General features: G+C 33.8%; 1 protein-coding gene across 4 annotated transcripts in view; it reads left to right on the forward strand.

Annotated features, from left to right (window-relative positions):
* The window catches only part of HDX (highly divergent homeobox), a 186,493-nt gene that overhangs the window by 24,780 nt on the left and 144,457 nt on the right, over nt 1–17,256 (forward strand). For 3 of the 4 annotated variants that reach the window (XM_012470802.2, XM_012470803.2, XM_012470804.2), the window contains exons 2-3: nt 3,842–3,988; nt 9,541–10,644. In XM_012470802.2, the coding sequence (XP_012326225.2) occupies nt 3,842–3,988; nt 9,541–10,644 (1,251 nt within the window). The remainder of the gene's footprint in view (nt 1–3,841; nt 3,989–9,540; nt 10,645–17,256) is intronic. The other variant, XM_012470805.2, reaches the window with a different exon arrangement.

Below are 17,256 nucleotides of genomic sequence, written 5' to 3' on the forward strand. Positions count from 1 at the left end.
TGGCGCGTGCCTATAATCCCAGCTACTCAGGAGGCTGAGGCAGGAGAATTGCCTGAACCCAGGAAGCGGAGGTTGCAGTGAGCCGAGATCGCGCCATTGCACTCCAGCCTGGGCAACAAGCGAAACTCCATCTCAAAAAAAAAAAAAAAAAAAAAAAGGACAATATTAATATAGACATGTTGGCCATAATAAGATATTCAAGATGTTATGTTTATCTGGGCTCACCACTTTGCAACCAAGAACATCAATGGCTCATCCAAAATTCACATTTTTAATATTGGAAAGAATGTGTTATATTTGAATTGATGACGATTTTATGGACTTGTTCCATTTTTATTTATTTATTTATTTATTTATTTATTTATTTATTTATTTTATTACTTATTTATTTAGAGACAGAGTTTTACTCTGTCACTCAGGCTGGAGTGCAGTGGTACAATCATAGCTCACTGTAACTCAAACTCCTGGGTTCAAGCGACCCTCCCACCTGAGCCTCCAGAATAGCTAGGACAGGCACATGCCACCGTGTCCCACTAATTACAAAAACAATTGTAGAGATGGGGGTCTCACCATGCTGCTAGGCTGTTTTCAAAGTCCTGGTCTCAAAAAATCCTCCTACCTGAGTCTCCAAATGTGTCATCCCATTTGGAAAATCTTGTTTACCAATAATGAATACTTATAAGTAAATTTTTTTGGTAATTTTCATATGTTTTAATTAGCTGGGGCATTAGTAAGGCATTGAGCTGGTTTTAAGTATGGCATTGAATCTATAAGAATAGTATTACATCATATAGGAATTTACCTCAAATGTTTCTGTGTGAAAATGTAGCCTTAGCTATCTGGAATGCCTAAGGAAGCAGTCCTTCTTAGAAGCTGTAATTTTCAGGTACTTCCAAAACAACAAGTCTAAAAATATTTACTAATTGTTCAGCTAGCTTAAGTAGAACATACTAAGCATGATTTAATATTTTCTCAATGTCTCAGAGTCTTCATTAAAATACTGAATCTTAAACCTGAGTGGAACCTGAAAATTTCTCTATCTGAATATGCTATATAAACTTAAGGGCCTAGTTATACCAAAAATATAGGCATGTTACAGTTGTAACATGCTTTACACCTTGAGACTAATGAGTTCATATATCATAACTTATTTGTAGCAACCCAGAGTGATAGATGAGTTGTATAACCCAGCATTTTACAGACTTCATAATGGATATTCATGAAAATTAAATGATTTACCAAATTGTCAACAATGAAGCTGAACATAAAACACACGTTGTCTTATTCCTATGGGTGGGCATCTGCTGAATGGGTAGCACAATACAGAATATTAGACTAGGAAATTTTGGGGGTAAAGCTAAATGAATTGTTACTTCAGCACTCAATCCCCTAATTGAGCCACCATCCCCACCACAATTCAACAAACCTAAATTTCCAGGAAACTGATGGTTTGTCAGTTTACCTTCCATATAAATAAAAATCCAACTCTAAATGTCATTATTTTAAAAACTCTAATTTGATTATTTTTTGCAAATGATACAATCTTGGCTGTGCAGTTATTCAATATCTTGCCACTACAGAGGTCAAGATAGCTAGGGTGGATGAAGATAATGATAAATTATCTTGCTCAAATGGGATTATCTAGTTGTTGTTGTAAAGAATTAACTTCCTACCATTTGCAAGAAAAATAGTAGATCTTTTGAGCAAAGTGGCCTTACTGCTGTTAAAGGGAAACCCAAAAAGGTCCCTGCATTGTCTGTTGTCAGAGTTGTAGTATTCAGAAATCTGTTTAGTACTCAGTCATCTATATTTGGCTATTGGTATCAGTGGGTAAGGACCTGCTGTGTTTTGTAGGTTGATATCATACTTAGATAAATGTAACAGTTGCAGCCAGCTAATGGGAAAACATAGGGCAGATATTATCACACTTGCTGATCACTCACATCTTGTACTTTAGGATTTTTGCAGTAGGTACAGCTCTGCAGAGGAGGATCAGAGCTCTGATTATACATTAAAAAATTGAAGTTTACCGTTGTCCTCAGGACCCATTTCAAAGTACCTTGCTTCTAAATCCATACCAGATGAAATATTTCAGGTATTTGATCTCCATCTTCTGGCTCTTCTTCTGATTGCGGCTGAACCATTTAGGAAAAGAAATCCCAAATTGCTCTGAAATCTGGCAGCCATGATAGTAAAAAATTGCTTTAATGGATATTGTTCCTGCCCACTTGTCCAAGCCTCTTTGAAAATTTAGTTCAGTTTAGGCTTATATATTAGTGCACTTGAATGAGATTGCCTTCAGAAAGTTAGTAGAAGTCTTTGCCTCTGATGTTTCAGGGAGAAACTTCACTTTCATCTTTCCTGGTGCTTGCCTACATCTGATTGTCTCTAGTCAGATCTCTTAACATTACATAGGAGATAGATGAGATAGATGCTTGTGTGGGCTGGAAAGAAATTCAGGTGTACAGATTGCACTGGATGACTGTTTACTTTCCTTATTAGACAGCTTTATTGTTCGAAGTATTCAGAGAAAGATAAGTTGTTTCCATGTTAATGTACTTGGTTATTTCCATACACAGTATGCCAGACAAATTTCTGTCTGGTTTGGCTTGTAGAGTTTGGTTGTCCTCCCTTCCTTCCTCCCTCCCTCCCTCCTTCCTTCCTTCCTTTCTTTTTTTTTTTTTTTCTTTTTGTTGACAAGGTTTCTCTCTGTCACTCAGGCTGGAGTGCAGTGGTACGATCTCAGCTCACTGCAACCTCCACATGTGGGGCTCAAGCAATCCTCCTACCTCAGCCTCCTAAGTAGCTGGGACCACAGGCTCACACCACCATGCCCAACTATTCTGTTGCTGTTTTCTTAATTTTGAAGAGACACTTTTCTTGTTTTTTTTTTTTTTTTTTTCTGTCAACTTTTCGGATTAACAAGTTTAGTGTGACAGCTTTTAACAAGAACCCAAAATTGACTTAATCTAATTACAAGGATTATTTATGAATTGCATTACTAGAATTTATCATTGTTAAAGAAGAGTTTGACCTTATTTTTATTCTTTAAATTCACAGAGTTGTATACCCTTAATAATAAACATTTTAACTATTGGCAGGAAAGATAAAGCATTTCCTTTATTTTACTTATCTTGTCAAATTGTGTCAGTGTCAATTTAGTTAAAAGGTACATAGTTTTAACATGGTTTATTTTTAGTAAAATGTACAGAATTTTACAGGTTTTTATATGCTATGTTTATTAAAATAATTATTTTGGTTAGTATTGCCTAAAGCACAGAAATGTTCACAGTCATTAAACCTTCTGTTTATTTTTAAGCTCTAAAGAGAGGTTATGTTTTAATATATAAAAACAATTCCTTTATCCAAGAAAGAGGAAAAATAAAAGCACCCTTTTGTTCCAGAGCACGGCTTCTGGCTATAAAACATATGCCAGATGCCTTGCTTGACAAAGAACAGTGAGTGTCCCTGTTGATAAATAATCACATATGGCTACCACCATCTCTGACTTTACTAGCCATAAATATTCATTTCAATGCAATAATCTTTTTTTTCATGCATTAACACTAACGAGATAAGGACTTTTCTGTTTTTTTATTTTCTGTTCTTTTTTTTCTTTAAAGTTGGCACTTTGAACAAATTCGGTGTTTGCACTATGCAAATTTTTAATTGAGAAGCTGTCTCCCTTTAGCACACAAATTATTGCCCAGTACTGGGGATTAATTCACTCAAAGAAGTCTTACAGCTTGGAAGCACTGAAATTGTATAAAAAGTAGGTGTATAAATTCTACACATACCAAATTTTTATTCCAATTTTCAGAGTATCTTCTTTTATTTTTAGATGAATCTACGTTCTGTATTTACTGTAGAACAACAAAGGATTTTACAGCGTTATTATGAAAATGGAATGACAAATCAAAGTAAAAATTGCTTTCAGCTCATATTACAGTGTGCACAGGAGACTAAGCTGGACTTCAGTGTAGTCAGGGTAAGTATTGAGGTCTTACACTCAAATATACAGCTTATTACAAGTGATATTTGCTTAATATGAGAAAAAATATTCAGGGTATGAAGTCACTAATTTTATAAACAGCTTCACTTCCCTGGTGTAACAATGCTATTTTAAAAATAACTAGGGCTACTCATCTAGTACGTATTTGTTTCTATAAATACCTTGAAAACACAGAAACATTAGTAGTGTAAACATCTTTTTAAAATCTTAGTTGTTTAAACTAATAAATACATTTAAGATTCATTGTTGATCTTATGCTCTTTAGTCCCCAAATTAATGTAGATATAAGTCTCCAAAATGATATTAATAAAACAGGCATTTACCAAATGAATGCTATATATGTGACATATTTTTCATTGTATTTGAATTTTTCATCAAGGCATTTTGTCTGCTTTACAAATATTTTCTCTAAGTAAAACATATGCATTTTGATGGGTTAGTGAGTAAGAGACAAGGAATCCTAGAGGAGTAAATTTTTCTTTATCACAATCATAGTTATTCATCTGTAAAAATAAGAGCTACTACGTTCTTGAAAGGCAATGAGAAAGTGATAGAGATGAGGCAAGAGATAAATCTAAGAAGAATGGTCACAGATTTTGTTGAATGCATAGGTCCTTTTATGTTGGTTTGAAAATGTTACAAATCCTCTTGGTGTGAAAGCTTAGTGATTGAAAGATTAGCAACTTTCTTCTAGTTGGCATTCATTAGGCTAATTTGGGAATGAGAAAGGACGTCTGTTCTTAAGTTTATTTTGCTGTCCATATACCTTCAAAGACCCTAAAGATAAATATCTCTTAATAAGAAGAATTATTTGGAATGTATGTTTCTTAAAGACTAAAAGATTTATTCGCCCTCAAATAGAGAATTGTGCCACCAGTTCTAGAGAAAATCCAGGATACCTGTTACTTTCTTTCTTTTTCTTTCTTTCTTTTCTTTTCTTTTTTTTTTTTTTTTTGAGACAGAGTTTCACTCTTGTTGCCCAGGCTGGAATTCAGTGTCATGATCTCGGCTTACTGCAACCTGTGTCTCCCAGGTTCAGGTGATTCTCCTGCCTCAGCCTCCGGAGTAGCTGGGATTACAGGTGTCTTCCACCACGCCTGGCTAATTTTTTGTGTTTTTAGTAAAGATGGGGTTTCGCCATGTTGGGCAGGCTGGTCTCAAACTCCTGACCTCAAGGTGATCCGCCTGCCCCGGCCTCCCAAAGTGCTGGGATTACAGGCATAAGCCACCGTGCCCGGCCCAGGATATCTGTTTCTTAATTGCTGAGACCAATCATTATACTCAGATTTGTTTAAGAACCAGAAATAACTCCTATTAACAACTCTAAACGGCTTATTTGAAATATCTTTACTAAACCACAGAGGAAAATGTCTAATTGTCTTACAAAATGTAATATAAAAATATATTATATTTCAAGTTAATGAGATTGCATTTAAAAAGTGCTACTGTTTCTCCCCCCTGCAGTAATTTCCTCTGTTTTTTTTTTCTTTTATCTTGTCATTACTTTAAAGTGAAAACCCTTGCCAGGCAGCTGCATTGTGGACTATCTTTCATATTTCCAATGTGTTATTGCAATCTTCCCCTCATAACTTGTTATTGAATATTGAGACTGTTCAAATACAGAGATTTACATTTATGCTCAAAATGGTGTGAAAATATAAAACAAACAATGGGAATGAAATGTATAATTTCTTAGAATGTAGATTATCAGTAAAATGTTAAATATTACAAGAAAGTGTAAAAAATGGATTCATTCCCTCCATTCCAATGTAAATTGTACAGAAATTCAGTCTTCCTAATCTAAATCCTGACACAGTTTGATGGCTTTTCCAGTTAAAGGGAAAAAGGAATTTTTTGTAGACTCATCACTCTACACCGTACTCGCCTCCCCAGATACTTTGCTAGGATTATATGTTCTACCTGAAAGAGATCTTTCTTTATTATTATTAATATAGTATTTATTTTATTTTTCTTTAAAAAATCCTTAAGTTTCACTGTATTAAGAACTTGATATCAATGAAAAGAAAACTTAAAAGGTTAAAACATCAAGCAAAAATAAATATACTGGGGTAAAGAAACAAGAAAACAAAGAAGGAGATATAAAAAAAGAAAAAGAATTTTAGAGTCAGTGAATTCCTAAGAGAGAACCTAAACGTAAATTTGTAGACACTAAAGATAATGACCTGAATAACTATTCTTCCTTTTTTTCCTATGTAATATCACTTTATTACTTCATAACTCCAAATTTTAATCATTTCAATTTTGTTTGACCCATCTTATAAAGTGTCATATAAATGAGACTCGTTTACATCTTATAAGCTTTGGTATATTTTGATATTAATTGATAATAACTGAACAAATTTTAGTAAAGTTTAATTCAGCTTTTGGGAAACTTCAGGCGATATGTTTTCTTCATTTTCATTTTAAATGGAAATATTTCTTATATACCTTCCTATTTATATACTTTTCTACTTTCTTTAATTGAGAATGTGGAAAATAATTGAACCCTTAGTTTTTGACTCAGGGTTTTTATATGGAAATCAGTTATTATACTGTGTCATAAAATAATAATACTCATAACTTGGTAAGGTATATGGAGTTATTTTCTCTTTTATTAAAGGACCTCAGACTGCTATTTTGTGATTTCTCACATTGCTTCTGTTTTCTGTTTTTCTCACATTGCTTCACTTCTCCTTTTTAGTGAACAACGTTTAGTGAACAATTTTAGTTTTGGTACTGTCAGGGTGCCTGCCAACAGCAACCTCTATCACCAATATCCCTTCTATTTTGTTATTTCTATTTTGTTGTTGATTAGAGAAAGTGGGTTTTAAGGTTAGGTGTTGTAGTGAAGTACATAGATCTTGTGACATCTATGTTGGTTGTGTTCTGGACAAGGGAGGTTGCTAGGTTGCTAGAGAGCTATTTCTTATGCACATGGATATTATTCTACTGCATTTTACTTGTTAAGGTGTAGATTATATAAAAATCTCTTAAACTATATAACTATATATAATATGCATCTGTATGTATAAACTGTATAACTTTATAAGAAAGCCATAAATTTGCAATGCACTAAAATCACCCTTAAACATCCTGAGTTAAGGTAGACATTGTGTGAAGAAAACAAAGTAGGTTATGTTGTGTTTTTTTTTTTACGTGGCCCAGAGCTGCACTCCAGATGTCATATTTTATAATTTCACTGTGCTTTCCCGTTAAATGTTTTTAATGTAATACTTATGTATTTTTTTGTAAAGATTGTGTACAAACATCATGCTTCTCACAGGTTATTTTTACTTAAAAAGCCATAATGTGGCAATTTATTTTGAATGTTTGTAAAATTCAACTTTTTACATTTTAGTTTTAAGTATTTCTCTAGTATATAGTTTAAAACCTTTTAGTTTTTCTCTCCTGTCTCCTGTGACATTTATATTCGTACATCTTTCTGCTTGTAATTCTCATTCCTACTGTTTCATGAAAGTAAGAGTGAGTTTAAAATTCCCACTGCCTCATGTGAAGTAAAGTGGAACACCACAGTTTGTGAAACATTTTCTTTATGGGAGAAACAATAATTATAAAAATGAAATGACCAATAGAAATTACTATTTTCAGGAGTTTCTAACCACTACACATAGGGTGGTGGAAGGGTTAAGGTGCCTTGAGGTCAGGTAGAATTGACAAAATCTTTGCTTTCCCACTTGCCCCCAGAATCCTTCCACAATCTATTTATTATTTCTGACCCTCAGTTTCTTCATTTACACAATCAGAAAAATAACACCTACCAAAGGAGTTTTAATGTATAAAAAATATATAAAACCTTTGTTATATATAAATATATATAACACATAATGGGGGTTCAATACATATTAGCTTTTATTTACAGTATTACAGCAATATTAATGTTGTATATAATTAAAAATTTTGTAAGAGGTACAGGAAACGTTGAAAATTGGACAATTTATGTGGTCTTCCAAAACACATTCATACAAAACTTAAACAAATATACTCTGAATCATGTTTGTTCAAGGCTAGTTCATTTAATGTTTTCATTCATTCATTTATTTTAATTATATTTTTAGGAAATTTTTTGGTGGAAACCAAGTCTCACTATATTGCCCAAGCTGTTCTCAAAATCCTGGCCTCAAGCAATCCTCCTGCCTCAGCTTCCCAAAGCGCTGGAGTTACAGGCATGACCCACTGTGTCTGGCCTGTTTAATTCTTAATAGATTAATGTGCTTTGGTGTTTATAATATGGCATGAATTTTGGAATTATTATTAAGTTTGATAGTCGCATTATGGAATATATTTCTTATTGTATATGTTAAGAACTATGACTCAGAACAATAATACTAAGATAATTATAATAAATTACTTATACTAAAAATATGTCTTTTGTAATCAAATCCTAAATGCCAACCATTAGTATTATTTTTATTAATAACCTTATTCTGTTTACAAAATATATATTGATTGCATAAAATTCGATAAGTAGAGAAAAGTGTAAAGAAGACAATAACTACTAAAATTAATGACAAACTGAAAACAAAAATTTGCAACTTGTAACAAAAAATTATTACCATCTTTAGTAGAAAATTACTCTTACAAATCAATTTAAAAAGATAAACACCCCAATGTAAAATCAGGTAAAGGTAATGGATAAGCAATTCTATGAAAGTATTATCGCAACCATAGAAATTCATATCAAAGCAGCAATTACATACTTTTTATTAACTCTTGGACTAGTAAAGACTATCAAAAGATAATGTAAACTCTTGGTTAAGGGTGTGAGGAAACCAGAATTCATACAATGGAGGGCACTTTGAAAATATCAGAGCCTAGTATTTTTTTTTTTAGTATTACATTCTAATAGAGCAGCATTACAAAAATACATCTACGATGAGGTATGTTGCAATATGACTTATAATAAAGAATATTTCTAAGAATAATATGGTAGTATGAAATCAAGAATAATTAAGAAAAAGTAAGAATAATATGGTAGTATGAAATTAAGCAAATTATGATAAATTTATAAAATGGAAGTAGAAATGCGTAAAGATTGTGAATGTGTATTTGTTTAACAACACTATGAGCATTTCTTAATGCCATTAAATAGTCTACCTTTAGTATGTTTTTAATTTTTCTGTAGTATAAATAAATATATGATGAACATCATGCATATAAACTTTATCTACATTTGTGATAATTTTTAGGATAAATTACTATAAATGTATTTACTATGTCAAAGTGTATAAACATTTTAAGGTTTCTTGATATATATTAATTGGATGGGTTTTGAGGAGAGAAAAAATAATACACTTTGTTCTCAAAGTCTGAAGGTCTTACTAAGTGTGAGTCCCTGATCATCTTACCCCTTATACTTTAGTCAGTTTTTCTGTTATTTTATCTTTTTCTTTTACCTTTATGTATTATTTGGTTCCAAGACAAATGAAAATACAATGTATCACCTAAAATTTGGTTTTTCTTGTTTTTTTAATTTTTATTTTTCATAATACCATGTTTTATCCTTCCAGACGTGGGTTGGCAATAAGAGAAGAAAGATGAGTAGTAAGAACTCTGAATCTGGAACAGCAACAACAGGAACCTCTTTGTCAGCTCCAGACATTACAGTAAGAAATGTGGTTAATATTGCTCGACCCTCAAGCCAGCAGTCTTCTTGGACATCTGCCAATAATGATGTCATTGTAACTGGTATATATAGTCCAGCCAGTTCATCAAGTAGGCAAGGAACAAACAAACATACAGACACACAAATTACAGAAGCACATAAAATTCCTATTCAGAAAACAGCCACTAAAAATGATACTGAGTTTCAGTTGCACATTCCTGTTCAAAGAGAAGTAGCACACTGTAAAAATGCTTCCCTACTCCTAGGTGAAAAAACAATTATTTTGTCAAGACAGACGAGTGTGGTAAATGCTGGAAACTCAGTATTCAATCACACGAAGAAAAACTATGGAAACTCTTCAGTACAAGCTTCTGAAATGACAGTACCTCAAAAGCCTTCTGTATGCCACCGACCTTGTAAAATTGAACCAGTTGGGATTCAAAGGTCATATAAGCCTGAACACACGGGTCCAGCATTACATAACCTATGTGGGCAAAAGTCAACTATTAGAGACCCTTACTGTAGAACACAAAACTTGGAAATCCGTGAAGTGTTTTCATTGGCAGTTAGTGATTACCCCCAGAGAATTCTGGGAGGAAATGCACCACAGAAGCCTAATTCAGCAGAAGGAAATTGTTTGTCCATTGCAATGGAGACTGGAGATGCTGAGGATGAATATGCCAGAGAGGAAGAGTTGGCATCTATGAGAGCACAGATACCAAGCTATTCGAGATTTTATGAAAGTGGCAGTTCCCTTCGAGCTGAGAACCAAAGTACAACCTTGCCCGGACCAGGAAGAAATATGCCAAATTCGCAAGTGGTGAATATTAGAGATATGTCAGACAATGTACTGTATCAAAACAGAAACTACCATTTGACACCACGGACCTCATTACATACAGCATCTAGTACAATGTACAGTAATACAAATCCATTACGGAGTAATTTTTCTCCTCATTTTGCATCATCAAGCCAATTGAGATTATCACAAAACCAAAACAATTACCAGGTAATGTGTAAATTTATTTTATAAAGGTTTTAAAAACTGTGTTTGTATCCAGTTAGATTTGGGACCAGGATTATTTAACTCATATATTGAAATAATGTGAGATTTTGCTTCAAAGTGGTGGCTTGGGGTTAACTCCTTGAACAAACTTGTGCTGTCCTTGTCATGTTTTTAAATGATGAGGTCTTTTTTTCATGAAATGTAGTCATTTTTATAGCATAACAGTTTTTTCCTGGCATTTAAAATGATTTTCTTCAGGAAATGGGAGCTTCATGGAAAGCATGGAATTTTCCATCACTAAAATAGGGTTAAATTGGTCAGGCTCATGCTCTTGAACATAGATTATTCCTATAATGGTTTTTAGTTGCATTTGGGCAAGCTGTCACTAGATGAGTGGTGGCTTCCCTGGTACATATTCAGGCAAGTCGATCATTTCTTTAGATGCTGATGGCTGATAAGTCAGAGGCTATGGTAACTCAGCCAAATGCTTTTTATAAATGTAAGTGCTTTATTAAAACATTAAATGAGACAGTAGTCAAATCATCATTTAAAAATGTTTATAGGTAAAAGACATATTCAGAGTAAGAATGACAGCAATTTTAGACCTGTGTACAAAATAGTTGTTATTTATTTATTGTTTCATATATTCAATTGTTCAGGTATGCTTCAAATAATCACATTAACAGTGAGTTATAAGCCTACCTCAGAACATCTCTTAACCTATAGATAATTCCCTCTGAAAAATCTGGTTTAGAGAATTTGAATAGTGGAGCTTGGGTGTTTGCCATTTTTCCTTGCTTCTGGCTAGGACTTCTTATCTTTTTCTTTCCTTTCTTTTTTATTTTTTTTTCAGATGGAATCTCGCTCTGTCGCCCAGGCTGGAGTGCTGAGGCACATTATTGGCTTACTGCAACCTCCACTCCTGGGTTCAAGAGATTCTCCTGCCTCAGCCTCTTGAGTAGCTGGGACTACAGGCATGCGCCATGATGCCCAGCTAATTTTTGTATTTTTAGTAGAGACAAGGTTTCACCATGTTGACCAGGCTGGTCTTGAACTTCTGACCTCAGGTGATCTGCCCTCTTTGGCTTCCCAAAGTGCTGGGATTACAGGCATGAGCCACTGCACCTGGCCTAGGACTTCTTATCTTTTCAACCGGAATACTTAAGATTTGTCTGGATTTAAGATGCTTCCAGGCTGTCTCAACCAATTTAAGGAACCATCTTCTTTTAACTCCCTCCACCTTACAGCGCCCTTGTTCAAAATGAAAAATAATAACACAGTAGAGGAAGCATCCCTCTGGCATCTGGCCCTAACACAAGAACTCCATCATCATCATTGATAGTCATTGTTTATTGAGAATTGACTCATTTTTATGTATGTGCTCTTTACTGAAGCATGCTTAGAGTAACGTTAAATCATACCTTTAAGATCCTTTACACCCCCCTCCTTCATTCATCTACTCTTTTGTATTTCTTTATCCCTTCAATTTTGTTCTTAATAATAGTAGTAACAATAACACTTACCATTTGTTGAGGGCTGACCGTGTGCTGGGACCATTGGTCACTTTATATATCCAATCTCATTTAATCTTCATGATGATTTGGACAGACAGGCATTTTATCCATATTTCAATTGCTTGGCTAGGATTACACAGCTAGTAAATGACAGAACCAGAATTCTAACTCAGCAATTTATCATTTATCGTATTTTCTGATTTTCCATGCAGCATAACTATTTCAACTGTATTTGACTTACTGGGAGGCCTGAGAATGCAAGGTTTAATTTTAATATTTTTTTTAAACCCACCACTCCCTTAAGGATAATTTAACCTGTGATTTTACCTTTACGTAGTCTCAATTTTTTCTGACAGAACTTTTAAAGAAACAATTTTTTAAAAATAAAAGAACCTTCTGAGTGCAACAAAATTTAGCAATTATTGTATGAATGGTAATCTTCTTCAAAGAAAGGCAACCTGACATAACAATTTAGAGTATGGGCTTAGAGCCTGGACAGACTGGGATTCAAATTCAAGCTCTGCCACTTTCTACTTGTAAACAGATAAGAAGGTCTAGCCAGTGGCTGGTCCTCTTTGTGTAACAGTTTCTTTATTTGTATAATGTGCTTACTACTTCCTACTTCACAGGAATCTTGTGACATGAAATGAAAAAAATCTATGCAAGGCTCTTTGTACCCTTCCCAGCACATACACTCCTTATACATATGAACTCATAGTTGGAAAGTTAATGAAACTCTGCTAGTCTAGGTCTCATTTACATTTCATTTTAAGTGAAATTTTGCACAGACCACAATTATCACAGGTTACTTGAGGAATATATAGCATGTAGTATTGGCTAAAAAAAGACTGGAAGTAAGCTATCACCTTTATTACAACTATTAAAAGCCCAATGTTATATTATACCAGACCTCTGTAAGCCAATCTGACTTGAGAGAATATGGTGGAGACCACTTGGAGTATCACTTTACCCCAACTTTTTCTTTAGTTAGTTCATATGGAAAACCAAGGCAGCCTGAGGAAGTGGAATCCATGGAGTTTTAGCCTCCAAGGTGTTGCTGAAGCTCTATCACCAACATTCTTGGATCAGAACTTAGAATCTGTGGTTATTTTGTCAACTTTTTAGCTATGAAACTGTGAGAAAAAAAAACAATTCTCTTGGGTTTCTGACCCTGAAACTATATAACAGAGATAGCTGATTATTTTCTGTATTACACCACTTATCTTCAAGCCGAGATAATACTTCTTGAGGATAATTATCTTGAGGATAATAACCAATCTAGAAAACTGAGTACCAACTGAAGAAATCCTAAAGGATACTAAGAAGTTAAAATCAGCTCTGTTTGGGAGCCTCTTGGGAATATAATATTAAAGGTTGAAGTGCTATTAAGGAAACTGGCAGGATGTGACTATAACAAGATACTACAGTCAAGTTCCATTTCAAAAACTCTCCGGGCTAACCTCACTCATGGAGCCAGATTGCAGTCATATTGGTCTCCCTCCAAAGTGACATTCACTTTTCATATTACCTCTATGTCAGATTGCCTGCTTATCACAAGAGTGCTGTTGTGATTAAAGTTTATTAATGATCAACTTTTGAAGCACTTTGGAAGAAAGGTGCGATATAAATACAGCATTTATCATTTCAATTATTATTGTGGCTTGATAATTAATTGCATTTCCATCTCTCATGGATTTTAGAAGGTCTTTGGAATTAATAGAAGTAAAGCACTTTGGTGAACTTCCTTTAAAAATCTTTATAAGCACAATATATTTCTATTAGTAAAAGTGCCTTGGTAGTGTTTTCCAACTTTCTTTATTACTTGTGGACTTTAGTGCTTTTGTTAAAAAACATGAAAGTTTAATAATGATAGAAACTTTAAATATCATGGCATCTTAAACCAACACAAATGTTATTTTACCTGAGGAAAATGAGAGCCTTTAAGATTGAGTGACTTGGTCAAAATGACTCTCAGGAAAATATTGAAGTTTTTTTTTTTTAAGTAATGGTAATCTGTGTTGAGTGAGTAGAGTTAGCAGGGATCACTTTTAAATAATTTGAATAAGACATAAATTACATAATATAAAATTCACACATTCTGTAATTCCAGCACTTTGGGAGGATGAGGCAGGTGGGTCACCTGATGTCGGGAGTTCCAGACCAGCCTGGTCAACTTGGTGAAACCTTGTCTGTACTAAAAATACAAAAATTAGCTGGGCATGGTGGCAAGTGCCTGTAATCCCAGCTACTTGGGAGGCTGAGGCAGGAGAATCACTTGAACCCAGCAGGCAGAGGTTGCAGTGAGCCAAGATCATGCCATTGCACTCCAGCCTGGGCAACAAGAGCGAAATTCTATCTCAAAAAAAAAAAAAAAAGGAGTGTGAATTCACTGGTTTCTAATATATTCACAGAGTTGTTCCAGCAGCACAACATCTAATTTTAGAATATTTAACCACCTCAAAAATGAACCTTATACCCATTAGCACATGGCACCTCCTATCCTGGCACTAAGTAACCACTACTCTACTTTCTATCTCTGTAGATTTATCTTTTCTACAGTTTAATATAAATGGAGTCATATGATATGGACAATTTGAGACTGGCTTCTTTCAATTAGTATAATGCTTTCAAGGTTCATTCATGTTGTATCATGCATTAGTACTTCATATTAATATTATGCTTTCTGATCCATGAATGTGTGATGATTTTTCACTAATTAATCTTTTCAGATTTTTTTCAACAGTGTTATCTACTTTTCAGTAGAGAAAACTTCCATTTTCTTACTTTTTTTCCTAAGTTTATTACTCTTTTTGATGCTAATTTAAATAAAATTTATTTCTTAATTTATTTTTTATTTATAGAACAATATCATTCAATTATGATGAAGAATGTTCTGACTACTTGTTTACTAGGTTTTGTTTACTTTAATATCCAAAGAACAGCTCAATACTTATTTGCCACATTGATATTTTGGCTTATTGCACTTTGATTATAAGAAATACACTACTCTTTCCAGCCTCTGGTAACCATCTCTTTACTCTTTATCACCATGATTTCAATTGTTCTAAATTTTACCTCCAGCAAATAAGTGAGAATATATGATGTTTGTCTTTCTGTGCCTGGCTTATTTGACTTCACATAATGACCTCCAGTTGCATCCATGTTGTTGCAAATGACAGGATCTCATTGTTATTTATGACTGAGTAGTGCTCCATTATGTATACATACCACATTTTCTTTATTTATTCACCTGTTGATGGACATTTAGGTTGCTTTCAAATCTTGGCTATTGTGAATAGTACTGCAGTAAACATGGGAGTGCAGATATTTCTTCAATGTACTGATTTCCTTTAATTTTGAATATATACCTAGCAGTGGGATTGCTGGATTTTATGGTGGTTCTATTTTTAGTTTACCGAGGAACCACCCAATGTTCTCCATAGTGTGTGTACTGATTTGTATTCCCATCAGCAGTGTATGAGGATTCCCTTTTCTCTACATCTTCACCAGCATTTGTTATTGCCTGTCTTTTGGATAAAAACCATTTCAACTGGGGTGAGATAATATCTTATTTTAGTTTTGATTTGCAATTGTCTGATGATTAATGATGTGGAGAACTTTTTCATATGCCTCATGGCAATTTGTGTGTCTTCTTTTGAGAAATGTCTGTTCAGTTACGTTCCCCATTACTAAATCAGATTGTTGGATTTTTTTCCTACGGCATTGTTTGGGCTCCTAATATATTCTGATTATTAATCCCTTGTCAGACAGGTAGTTTGTAGGTATTTTTCTCCCATTCTGTATGTTGTCTCTTCACTTTGTTGATTGTTTCCTTTGATGTGCAGAAGCTTTTCAACTTGATTTGATCCCATTTGTCCATTTTTGCTTTGGTTTCCTGTGTTTGTGAGGTATTCCTCAATAAATCTTTGTCAAGAACAGTGTTCTGGAGACTTTTGCCAAAGTTTTCGTCTAATAGTTTCATAGTTTCAGGCCTTGGATTTAAGTTTTTAATCCTTTTTTTTTTTTTTTTTTTTTAGTTTTGTATATGGTGAGAGATAGGGGTCTAGTTTCATTCTTCTCCATATGGATGTCCAGTCTCTAGCACCATCTGTTGAAGAGGCTATCCTTTCCCCAGTGTATATTCTTGGCAATATTGTCAAGCCTGAGTTCACTGTAGATGCATGGATTTGTTTCTAGGTTCTGTATTCTGTTCCATTTATCTATGTGTCTGTTCTTATGCCAGTACCATGCTCTTCCGGTTACTACAGCTTTGTAGCATAATTTGAAGTAAGGTGATGTGATTCCTCCAGTTTTTATCTTTTTGCTCAGGATAGCTTTGGCTGTTCTGGTTCTTTTATGGTTCCATATACATTTTAGTATTTTTTTTTTTCTGTTTCTGTGAAGAATGTCATTGGTATTTTGATAGGGATTGAATTGAATCTATAGATTGCATAGTATAGACACTTTAAAAATATTGATTCCTCTAATTCATGAGCATGGACTATCAGTTTTGTTGGGTCCTCTTCAATTTCTTTCATCAATGTTTTATAGTTTTCACTATAGAGATCTTTCACTTCTCTTTTAGTAATTTCCTAGTTATTATATTATTTTGTAGCTATTGTAAATGGTATTACTTTCTTTTCAGAATGTTTGCTGTTAGCATTTAGAAATGCTACAGATTTTTGTATGTTGATTTTATATCCTGCAGCTTTACTCAATTTGTTTATCAATTCCAGTAGTTTTTTGGCAGAGTGTTTAAGTTTCTCCAAATACATGATTATATCATCTGGAAACAAAGATAATATGACTTACTCTTTCAAATTTCTTTCTTTCTTTCTCTTGGTCAGTTGCTCTAGCTAGGACTTTCAGTACTACATTTAATAACAGTGGTGAAAGTGGGCATTCTGGTTGTTTTCCATATCTTTGAGGGAAGGCTTTCATTTTCTCCCCATTCAGTATGATACTAGCTGTGGATCTGTCATATATGGCTTTTAGTGTGTTGTGGTATGCTCCTTCTATACCCAGTTTTAAGAATCCTTTTTCTTTTTATCATGAAGGGATATTTACTTTTATCAAACAATTTTTAAGCATTAATTCAAAT

This window comes from Aotus nancymaae, unplaced genomic scaffold (genome assembly GCF_030222135.1).
Source record: "Aotus nancymaae isolate 86718 unplaced genomic scaffold, 86718_ANA_hifiasm-v0.15.2.pri h1tg000004l, whole genome shotgun sequence".
NCBI lineage: Eukaryota > Metazoa > Chordata > Mammalia > Primates > Aotidae > Aotus > Aotus nancymaae.